The 11,900-nt window shown below is 47.2% G+C and overlaps 1 protein-coding gene across 1 annotated transcript; it reads right to left on the minus strand.

Annotated features, from left to right (window-relative positions):
• Positions 1-324: 324 nt before the first annotated feature.
• On the minus strand, positions 325-6,323 carry foxa3 (forkhead box A3). The gene is made up of 2 exons (XM_088627382.1): positions 5,635-6,323; positions 325-3,103 (listed from the first exon to the last, which is right to left on the minus strand). The coding sequence occupies exons 1-2, from the start codon at positions 5,704-5,706 to the stop codon at positions 1,874-1,876; spliced, it is 1,302 nt and encodes a 433-aa protein (XP_088483508.1). The 5' UTR covers positions 5,707-6,323; the 3' UTR covers positions 325-1,873.
• Positions 6,324-11,900: the final 5,577 nt, after the last annotated feature.

An 11,900-nucleotide genomic window follows, 5' to 3' on the forward strand; every position in this document is an offset into this window, starting at 1 on the left:
GAGGCATGCTGGGAGATTTCAGGAACCGTTGAGCTGGCACTCTCTTTCAGGGATGGATTGTGGGAATCGTACACACCTCCCAAGACTGAAACACAGACACCTGCTTAAAAACCGACAAGGGAATGTAGCAAGGCTCACCAGTAAAACACAGCAGCTCTTAAGATTTCTGAAAAAGTGCAAAATTTAAGTTTACACAGTTTGTCAAAGTAAACAGTGTCTGCCGTTTTGGTTTGATATTTCACACTCTTTCTGTAATTTTTATAAAGGGTATTAGATACAGTTTTGGTAACCCCCCTCCAAAGAGAACAGGACACACTCCAAAAATAGGGTTTTCCTTCTGTATTTTTCTTTTAATAAGAAAACAAACATAACGACAACAACAACCAAATAAAACAAACTTAACAATGCAGATATATTAACACACTCCAGCCTCCTTGTTTAAAAAGCAACATATTTTAAATAAACAGCTCTGTATTGCTTTTTAAAAAAATAAAACAATAATGACCTGAAATGGTATTTTGTGGTTATTTTTCTTTTGTCTTTGGTCCAGATTCATTATTTTGTTAATAATAAGAAAAGCGGTCAGGAGTTCGGCTTCATAAATTGACCCACGAAAACTCACTGTCAAAGAGAAAATATCTTACTTGGTTCTTGTGCCTGAGCACAACATTCATGTCGTAAATCTGAGAACAGAGTCACCCCCCTGCCTGGCCATTCTCTTACAGCCTTCACGCTGCTCATTAAGAGTGCAAAACAGTTGAAACAGTAGTGCAAGACAGTGTGATTTTTACTGTGCACGTTTGCATTATGCTACACCACTAAACAGCAGAATCTTAAACCAATGTAGTTCCTTGTGTAACAGCTAAGCTTAGTCCAGCTATTGAAAGAGCCATAATGTTATTCATTATGCAGTAAAATGGTGTTTCTATTATCAATACACATTCAAGGCAAATAAAGTTGCATAGATTTTCTTGCACTGTGAAATTCTAACCAACGACTTTGAACTGTTCTGCAGCCCCTCTCATGTTTTCCAGTGCTCTGCTCTTCCGAATGTCTCTGGGCCTTGCCAGGTTGTTCAGTTTTTTCATTTTGTGTCCTTGTTGTCAGAAATGGGCGCCGAGCACGAGGCGCTGACTGCCTTCATCGAAAGCATGATCTCTGACAGATTCTCCCTCGTCTTGTCCGCACTGCCGATGGAGCAGCAAGTCTTTGTTTTCCAGATGCTGAAAACGCTACAAGCTGCCTGGGAACCGGGTTCATCCATTGCATTGTAACACCCATGCAAACCTCCCCTGTAACGCAGTAACAACCACTCTAAACAGTAACCTGAACCCTTTCCACCTCACTTCCTCGCCTCCAACGGGTTTATTTCTTCCTTATTTATAGGTATTTTTTTAAGAACATGGTTCTATATAAGATATATTAAAAATTATTTTTTTGTTTTATAAATAAATGCACCTTTTGCTTTCCACAGAAAATATTTACAGTTTTGTACACTCCCTAAAAAGCCTGAGATCAAGATATTGTTTCGCTACTCCTTACTTGCACCTCACTTTCTGCCCCTCCCCTCCTCCCACGGCCCCGGTCCGGTCTGGGGCAGGACAGGAAGGGCTCCCGCCGGGCTTCGCCTCCCGCTGTCAGAGGCTCGGCGGCTCCTCGTGCGTCCTTGGCGGTCCTTGAGCAACATCCCTGAGAGTCCAGACAGGAGCAGAACCAATCCCAGGTCGGGCTTGAGGGTGGGGGACGGGGGCAGAAAGGCCGCCCCGACACCCCGACTCCCAGCGACGACCAGCTCTTTGACCTCCCCAGCTCCCCACACCTCTCCCCTCACCCCCTCTTGCACAGGAGCCCCCTGTGCCAGCGGGCCTGGGGGTTAGGAGGCGTTGAGCACCGACCTGCTGTAGAGGGTCTGGTAGTAGGACCCGCTGTCCATGGCGGCGGCGGCGCTGTCGTAGCCGAGCTTGCTGGGCCCGGGCGAGGAGGCGGCGTAGCTGTTGTAAGCCATCACCTGGTCCTGGTAGGACTTGAGGTCCATCTTCTGCTCGGAGGACATCAGGTTGGTGATGGAGAAAGGGTGGTTGAAGTTGTAGTGAGGATCCATGGACTTCAGCGGGTCGTTCTGGAGGTCCAGGTGCTGGAGTGAGCTGGAGAGCAGGTGGCCCCCCCCCAGGGGCTGGGAGAGGGGGTGGGAGCTGGAGGGGGAGGACGACATGGCCGGGGAGCCCTGCAGGGGTGGCGGAGGGCACTCCAGCTGGATCAGGCTCCTCTGCTGCTGCTGCTGCTCCCCGGGGGACGAGCCGGCGTGGGAGCTGTCCGAGTGGGCCGAGTCAGCCCCCTCCGAGCCCGGGTCGGGGCTGGGCTGCTCCTGCACCCCATCCGACTGCGCCCCCTTGCCGGCGTCCTGCGACTTGGGGCCGCCCTTCTTGCCGGCCTTGTCCTCGATCTTGAAGCGCTTCTGCCGGCGCAGGTAGCAGCCGTTCTCGAACATGTTGCCCGAGTTGGGGTGCAGGGTCCAGTAGGAGCCCTTGCCGGGCTTGTCCGGGGAGCGGGCCACCTTGACGAAGCAGTCGTTGAAGGACAGGGAGTGGCGGATGGAGTTCTGCCAGCGCTGCTGGTTCTCCCGGTAGTAGGGGAAGAGGTCCATGATCCACTGGTAGATCTCGTTCAGGGTCAGCATCTTGCTGCCGGACTGCTGGATGGCCATGGTGATGAGCGAGATGTAGGAGTAGGGCGGCTTGGCGTGGGTGAGCGAGCGCCGGTAGGGCTTGGCCACCTCCTTGCCGCGGCCCAGCGTGGGGGACGGGTAGCTCAGCTGCCCCATGGGCTGGCTCATGCTCTGGTAGGGCGACAGGGAGTTGAGGGGGCCGGGCGGGGAGCCCAGCTGGGTCAGCGAGCCGTGGTTGAGCGAGGGGGCGACCGGGGACAGGCTCATGGGGTTGGAGGCGCCGGGCATGCCGGCCGTCAGGGGACCCCCGTTCAGCCCGCCGCTGGGGTACCCCATGTTCATGGCCGCTGGGGAGCCCACGGGGTTGAGGTTGATGTAGCTGTTGAGGCTGTTCATGGGCCCCAGGCCGGAGCTCATGGAGCTGGCCGAGGAGTACATCTGCAAGAGAGAGAGAGCAGCACCGACTGAGACACCTGGGGCCAGCAGAGAACCCCCCAGCCATGAGATCCACCCCCCCCCCCCCTGCTCCTGCAAGCCCACAGCCCCTGTACCGGCAGGAGCAGGCGCTTAGCAAGTGCGCAGCCTACTCGCAACAGGCCGAAAGGGAAGAAAACGCCTCTTTCGTCATTAGCATTGCCGTTATCTTTCTTGGAACAGAATGAGCATTTCGGACCTAAAACATGACTGTTCTATATACATTAAAATAACAAATAATCCCCTTTTTTTCAGACTTAGCTGTGACTACAGAGGCCGGAGAAGCGCCCCTCTGACTGCGATTCGCCACACGTTGGCCACACGCACAGGCCGCTGCCGGGAAGCTGTTCTTTTGCTCCAGGTACAAAAATATTAAATTACCCCAGAGCACAATACTTGCTTCTAAAGTCGGGCACAAATTCTGGAAAATCTTACATGTAAAACAAAATTAATCGCATCCCTTGTGCTTTATGTGTTAAGCACAAAATAGTCATTTGAGAATAAACTGGCCGCCGTAAGCAAAGTCCAGAAACCCGGTGACATCCGGCATCGCCACCCCTTAATAAACTCGTCCCGCAAATCGTCAAGACCATCGTGTAAAGACTCTAAAACCGATGTGTTAAAAGTAATCTGCCGAGCTCCAATCCCAGGCCGATTATTTTACACCTCAGTCTGATGTTTCGATTATGCTCACAAATAATCATTTTAATGATGAAGATGACATTATAGAAATAATATTAACATTAATGTGATATCTTTATTATTTTTATTATTTTATTAGTGTGATATCTAAGAAAAAGACTCTTTAATAAAGGCTAAAAACATCACTATGCGAAAACACGCAAAGGCCTGTATATTATTCACAACTTCCGAGACTAAAACAAATCGTATTGCAATGTTTTTCTTAGATCATGCGAATTAAAACCAAACCTTTATTCCCATTTCTATTAGCCGTTTCTTCAGACTTTTTAACGTAAATGACGTTTACTCTCGTGTATTTTGTGCTGTCTTCTCCATACTTTAAAAAAAAAGATTTTTTGTGCTAAACTGCGTATTCTTAAATTGTAACTTCCGCTGGTTTCGATGAGTGCTAAATCCGTCGTCTTATTTCGTTTTCGCCAAAATTCAAGTCTATAGCATTCAGTACATTTCTGGTTAACAACCAATAATTTTTTTCGAAGCAAAGTTTATAAATCGGGATCGGTTATTTGGAATTTTAGAGAAAACCGCCGAAGAATTTGTTCGTGTCGAGTTTTAAGTAGAAAGACTTCAGAAGCCTGTCCGTAAAAATTGGACTCGAGTAATTACGGACTGTAGATGTGTGAATATTTTTACTGACACGTTTTAACCCACATCTTACAAAGAAAGAGATCATCAGTCATTTCCTTTTGCAGATGCCGGGAGGTCAGATATTCGGTATGAAACCATGTGTTGGGCGTTAAACTTATTTCACAAGACCTTTGAAATTACAGTGTGATGTGTTTTTAATATGAAAAAACACGAGAATGTGTTTGTGGCATTAGATACTTATTTAACATGTTATTTTAACATATTTGTGTTTTTAAAAATACCTAAATATATTTAGTTAATTCACACAGACGATGCTTTTTCAGGAAAAGCTGTTCCAATTCAGAACATTCCGCAATAGGGTTTCCTTCTCTTACAGCACGGCATAATACTCGCGCAATTTATATCACAATTAATAATCGGACAGAATACCTTTACAATCCAGTGCTTGACCATTTCATTGGTGCTTACTGGACATTATTATTAGTTTTATATTATTTAATAATACAAAAATACCGCTTTGTGCTCCATTAATTATGCTGTGTGCTGGGTCGATGAACACGACGGTATTTTCCTTCTATGACACAAATTTCAGACAAATGTATTTACCAGTTTCCTTGTCCAACAGCTGTTTACTATTTTACATAGTTTACATTTACTATTTCAATTTGTAACAACAAAAACACGCAATCGAAACTATCATGCCACGCGTTATTTCAATTTATTCGTAACTTTTTTTCCTTCTGTTGGCCGCTTCGTGTACTACGACGGATCTCAGGTTAAAAAGATTTTCAATTTTCAATAGTCCCGAATTTCTAAAAAGAAAAGTTTCAGTACAGTATAAGAGATAAGATTTATCTCTTATAATGAAGTACGAACTGCAAATTAAAACAGATCTATTATATCTAGAATGAATTATTATTGTTTTTTTTCAGAAGCAATTGGGATCGATAATAAAATAAAATTAAAACACACTCCCCTTAACTTAAAGAGATTACCAACTCAATTTCCTGACAAAAAAAAAGAAAGATTTGTAAATTAATATTTGAAGAGAACATCAATACACAACGCATTTCCAGCTCGTCCAAACTCTGGGTTTCCAAATGGAGAAATCTGCGCAGAACATCGTCCAAACGGCACTAGTTTTATAGAAGTTTATTCGATTTCACGTAAATTGGATGGATCTCGTGTGTCTGTATGTCACTCACCTCGTTGGCTTCGCTGTAGAAAGAATTCCATTCTGGAATGTCGTGGGACTCCATCTTCACCGAGCTCAACATCCCCGACACAAGCCTCCCTTCTGGCGCGACAAGTCGCGATCGGCCGGCCGGTCTCGACCCCTGCAGTCTTGGCGTGTCGCTGAGCGCTGGTCGGACTTTCAACAGTGGCTTCAACGTCGAAATCTCGGCATCAAGACAGATCCCGACGCGCGAAAAATGGGTATTTATTAACAAAGCGAACTAAACGAATTAAACGTTTCTAACAGAAATTGAATTGATTGGTAAAATATATATAATTGACAAGATTTTAGATTCATCCAGTTCACCTCCAAATGTCTCCTCAAACTTTGGTCCGATTTTTTTTTTCCCCGCCTGGTTTTATTTATCCATGTTTCAGAAAATCGAAAAGATATTTCGGTATTTCCCTGGAAAAGCAGTTCTGTTAAAATCGCTGTATAATTCCGTGAACCTCGCCGTGCGTCACCGCGGGGATGACTGTCTCTCTTTGCTATGGTCAAGTTGTTGCTCGGTCCTTAAAACGCAGGTAAGGACCCGCCCCGCGGGGCAATTTGAATAGAGTCAGGAAGAGCCCGTTAAAATGGTCTCCTTTGCCCCCTGCTGATCAGCTTATTAGCTTCGCCCACACTGCCTGCTCCATTTCAATTGCAATCGATTCCACAAGCCCGCGTCGCGTCCGAACAGGTGCCAAACACGCCGATTTCAGGTTTTATTCGAAGGAATTCGTGTCATTAAAGACTCCCGAGGTCTATAACCTATCAGTTAATGCCCAAAACACTGTCCGCACGGCGGGGACTCCGGTACGAGTCCGCAATTAAACCTGGTGCTTGAAGCGAGGGGTCACCCCATTCCCGGCTGGGGGCTACCTGGCTTTTGGGTCCCGCTGGCCCGGAGCCCCAGTGCTCAGTACATGGGCGTGCTACCGTTGTAATAACAAGAGTAGAGAGATAGGTGGACATCCTGCCGTCTTTGAAAACACAGCCTTGTGCCAGGCTGGCCGGGCATACATGTAAGCGGGGCTCTGGGGAACAGGTTGCCCCTGTCCCCTCACAACACTCACAGAAAGGGGGAGTTGGTTTAGTTCAATGGCCTTCGACGCAAAACAGTTTGGACTTTGAAAAGAGCGCGACTCGAAGTACAAGATCTCCCCTTTTCATCCGTTGGAGGACGACGAGCCGACGTGGGACCGTCGGGACTTGGGGTGCGAGGGGCGAGGGGAGAGTTTTGTTACTTGCCCCGGCTATCACCTCGCCTGGCGAGGCGCCGCCAATTAAAAAGACGCTGATTAATCTGGCCACCCTCACACAATGAGTTACACATTCCTGCAGTTCACACGGGCCTGTAGTCCAGCCTGTTTTCAGCTCCTCGTTAGAACACCGAGACGGAGAACGATTCAGAAAAGTCACACCGTCCTTCACACTCTCCATGGAAACGGAGAAGGTAAAAACTGCTAATATAGGAAGACAGAAACCATTTATCGCGAACAATTCAGTGTCTCTGTTTTATGCAGAAGCCGGACAGTGTTGTGGCCGGTGAGAGGAAATAAAAGCCTCTCCTGTCGCCACGGTCACTCCGCCGTTCGCCCACACAGGCAGGAAGGCGTGACGGAGAAATGACTTTTGATTTAGAAAGACAGAGCAAGAACCTTTGACAAAAATAAACATCTCCTGCAAACATCACAGCAAATCCCATAGTACAGGAAAAGGAAATAAAGCGAAGACGTGTGATTGTGTAGTGTAGTTTGTGTAGTGTAGTGAAGACGTGTGTTTGTGTAGTGTAGTTTGTGTAGTGTAGTTTGTGTAGTGTAGTGAAGACGTGTGTTTGTGTAGTGTAGTTTGTGTAGTGTAGTGAAGACGTGTGTTTGTGTAGTGTAGTGTACTGAAGACGTGTGTTTGTGTAGTGTAGTGTGTGTAGTGTACTGAAGACGTGTGTTTGTGTAGTGTGTGTAGTGTACTGAAGACGTGTGTTTGTGTCTGTTTAACTCTGTTCATGCGCTTCTCCTGATCTTAAAACCTCTATTGCCTTTAATGAAACGGCGCAAGAGTTATATTTGAAAGCTTTTTATTGGTAGTTCTGAAAAAAAAAACAACTTTTAAAATCCAGCACTTTGATCTATAACCATACCCCTGTAACTCCGGTTAACATTCTTAATAAAAATATTGAATAGCCGACCTCGAAAATACAGTCGCAGGCCAAATAGGTGCTCTTTGGTCTCTTGACAGGAGATGTCGTACTGCCCACAGCCGTGTCGACAGATTCATCGATTGCAGGCGTGTCGTGTAGGTTTAAAAAGCCTTCAGCCCATACAGTCAGGGTGCACGTGCTTCTGGCCGGGTCCGAGTCCTGTCCTCGGTGTATTGTTTCTGACGAGGGAAATGGGGTCCTTCCAGTTACAAGAATAGCAGCTCTCGACTTATAAACAAGAAAATCGAGGTGAATTCGATTCTTTTCTGTCTTGGCGCTATCCGTATCGGAAGGCATCGCCTGCACCCGCCTGCGACAGCGCTGGGATTGATAGAACTACGGTCGGTGCTGAATTCGGGTTTCATTCCCCGAGTTAATGATCGCTTTATGTCGTCGAAGTAAAAGGGCATGTCTTTCTCTTCCTTTTTTTTTTGAAGGGAGCTTTTAAGCTTTCCGTTCGGCGTTAACTTCAAACAAGCTGCTTGCACGGACGTGTAACATCTTGTGTTGCCCTCTCCCCCTCTCCGAATACACATCTGCCCCCGAACCCGCGACGGTAGAGGCATCTGAATCTCAATGCAGCGCCTGATGGCTCATGAATGCGGAGGGGCCGGCGGCGCGCAGGTGGCCGATGGGATTAGCGCGAGCGAGTCGCCCAGGAAGGTCAGCTGGAGCCCCCCGCCGAGCGCGCGAGGGGCCGCGCTGTCCGGCTCGTGCCCCGTGTCCCGCCCCCGAGCAGCTCACGCGTCGCGTCGTTAACACGGGCCATTACTTTTAATTATCGTCATCAGGCGCTCGTGGGAATGAGCGCCTCGGCTTCACGGATTCTGCCTTGTTGATGTGCACTGTGCTGTTGTGAACAACATGCTTAAAAACCTGTTAATAAGGCCTCTGTACATAAACTTTGTTTCTTTAAAGGAAACGTACTGGACCAATCGACTGCCTATATTGCCTATATTGCATGGCAAAGAAGCACGTTTTATGCTTATTCACATTAAACACGATATTATTTCATAGAGTTATGAAATATTGGCCTTCGACACCATGACCTACATAGACAAGTGAAAAAAAACAACTTTATTTTATATAGCGCCTTTAAAGGTGGCTTCTCAAAGCGCTTTACAGGATGACAATAACAATAAATAAGAAGAATATAACAATAAATAAGGAGAATACACAAGATGAAACACAATTACAATATATAGAAGAGACCGTGGATGGTGGCACTAAGAAGAGCAGAGGGGTGAAGAAAAAAATAAAAAAATAAAAAAGGGTGAAAAAAAGAGCAGTCTTCTCTATTCTAAAAACGCACACTCTGCTGCCCTGGAAAATGGACTCATCAGATATTCTGAAGGAATGTAAAATGTGCATTTAAATCCCTATAAAATACGTTCACTGTCATTGTTATTTTTTCCTTTGGAGTTTACATTAAGGTTAACCACCACGTGCATAAGAGGTATGACAGTACTTTTTCGAATGAACTTTCGGGAGGATATAAAACTATCGCTCCATGCAATACGCAAAATTCGCATTTTAAAAGAATAGATTATTCCATTAAAACGCGCGTCTTTGTACACTGTACCATGCGGTAGGTTTTTCGCTTTCTCTCCGCGCCAGCGGGGATGCGGATGTTGTTCTCGTTTTTAAAGCTGCAGTCTGAACCCTGGGAGCTGTGCGTGTTGCCTGGGCGCCCAGCTCCCTCCCTGCAGAGCTGGGAATCGGCCCAAAGACCTCATTTCCCTTGCCTGTCACCCCGCGCACTGGTTGGGGTTAGAGTCCCCATTTGATTCACGGATACGATGTACATTGCTAAATAACAGAGCGCGGCTTAGCTGCGCCAGTTCAGGCCCGAGTGATTCTTATCCTCGCCGGAGGTGAGTGAACACGAGATGACCTACTCTGAAAATTCCCAAGTGGAAAAGCCGGAATTCCTCGGGTCTCATCCAGGCAGTTGTACACGGGGAAACTCTTTATTATTACTTAGAAGATAAACGGTTTTAACAGGCCCTTAACAAGACTTGCTTAAAGTATTTTTCTGTATTAGGCTGGAACTGTCCTGTAGCGGGCGGGGTGTCGCAGTGATTGGCGGGGAAAGACCGACCGAGTTCCATTTAGATGCCAAAACCACTTCCTTGCTAATCTCGTCCCCTGCAGTCGCCACCCCCAGCGCTCGCTGGCCCATCCTCCCGCAGACGGACCGGTTATCATACCAATGCGCCAGAGATTAGTCATTAACACCTCAATAATTAGATAACAAAGGCCTGGATGATTTAGCGCTAATAGGGAGGAAGCCAGCGATTGGAAGCAGGAGGGTGATTGCTTCGCCCAGGAAGACCCGCGGTGCGGTGTGGCCGTAGCCCGGGTCGCGCTCCGCAGACAGACCCCGTCTCCACACCTCCTGCGAGCTAGCTCGCCATCTTCTCACGCACATTTACACGTGTGACGACGCCCTCAACACCTTCGGTTTTAAAGTACGTTTCACCTTAAGGAAGAACCGAGAATTTCACGTTTTCGGGCAACACGTTGGGTGTTTTCTTTTTGTTTCAAATAAACTGTATGCTCTCCACACATACGTATTTTAGAAACCCTGCTCTGGACAGCTTACCTGGGTCGTGCTAAAATCCAAACTCCCAGCTCAGCCCCATCATTTTAAGATGCTAGAACTCCAAAGTAGTAAACACTGTTCTTAACTGCATCATCGTGTTTGATCTCGGAAAACACGGGCAATTTACACTGCCCGTGTACATTCAATCCAGGTGTCCGAGTAGGTAGTCTGCACGGGAATAGTCAAAGATTCCTTCAAAGGGAAAGAAACACGTTTGTACGAGGCTCCACGGCCGAAACATTGCGTTTCTTTTCTTTATCTTTCAGCGTGGAATAAACCTTTACCTGTTCCTTATAAATTCAAGTGCTGTTTGAACCCTGTCTCAGCACAGCGCCGCGGAGAGCCTAGAAGACTTTGAACGAAGTGCACGGGCGCCCCCTCCTGACCAGCTTGCCACACCGCATCTCTTTCGAAACCCCCCGCCAAAAAACACTCGATGATCACCGACTACAAAAGCCCACTAATAATAATAATAATTGCTTACACTTATATAGCACTTTTTCTGGACACTCCACTCAAAGCGCTTTACAGGTAATGGGGATCCCCTCCACCACCACCAGTGTGCAGCCCCACCTGGATGATGCGACGGCAGCCATAGTGCGCCAGAACGCTCACCACACACCAGCTCTCAGTGGGGAGGAGAGCAGAGTAATGTAGCCAATTCATAGAGGGGGATTATTAGGAGGCCATGATTGGTAAGGGCCAATGGGAAATTTGGCCAGGACACCAGGGTTACACCCCTACTCTTCTCGAGAAACGCCCTGGGATTTTTAATGACCACAGAGAGTCAGGACCTCGGTTTTACGTCTCATCCGAAGGACGGCGCCTTTTTACAGTATAGTGTCCCCATCACTATACTGGGGCATTAGGACCCACATGGACTGCAGGCTGAGCGCCCCCTGCTGGCCCCACTAATGCCTCTTCCAGCAGCAGCCTTAGTTTTTCCCAGGAGGTCTCCCATCCAGGTACTGACCAGGCTCACACCTGCTTAGCTTCAGTGGGTTGCCAGTTGTGAGTTGCAGGGTGATATGGCTGCTGGCTAAAGCGTCGGTTCTTTTTAAAAAAACGTGTTTTTTTTTGTATGTTAACACAACTGTGCTTGCATTCCACGTGGGCAGACTGCCAAGTCTGCAGTTAAAGAACTGGATCAACAGTTATCCCACAAGGAGCACCAGGCGGTTTTCAACAAGCAGTGTTCGAAACCCAAAACACAGGTAACCCACGGAAACCTGGTAGATAACCTAAAGATATCGTTACACCGAACCCCAGATTTTATGCTACGTTTCAGACGTCTGTACTGTCAAAGCAAAGGCTTCTTGCATGGCAGCTACCTTGTGTGATTAAACCCTATTCCAAGGATACGTACTGCTCTGTACTCCATTGTGAGGGCAGGAGCAGACAGGGAAGGTTCCCGCCAAACTAAAAAACAAGCACCCTGCGCATATAG

Source organism: Lepisosteus platostomus, chromosome 4, assembly GCF_059453375.1.
Source record: "Lepisosteus platostomus isolate fLepPlt1 chromosome 4, fLepPlt1.hap1, whole genome shotgun sequence".
Taxonomy (NCBI): Eukaryota; Metazoa; Chordata; class Actinopteri; order Semionotiformes; family Lepisosteidae; genus Lepisosteus; species Lepisosteus platostomus.

Excerpts from the sequence above, each read along its gene's own strand:
- foxa3 (XM_088627382.1), bottom strand. The coding sequence starts at position 5,706 with ATGTTGAGCTCGGTGAAGATGGAGTCCCACGACATTCCAGAATGGAAT. Across the intron at positions 3,104-5,634 it reads TCTACAGCGAAGCCAACGAG|ATGTACTCCTCGGCCAGCTC; the intron begins GTGAGTGACATA and ends TCTCTCTTGCAG.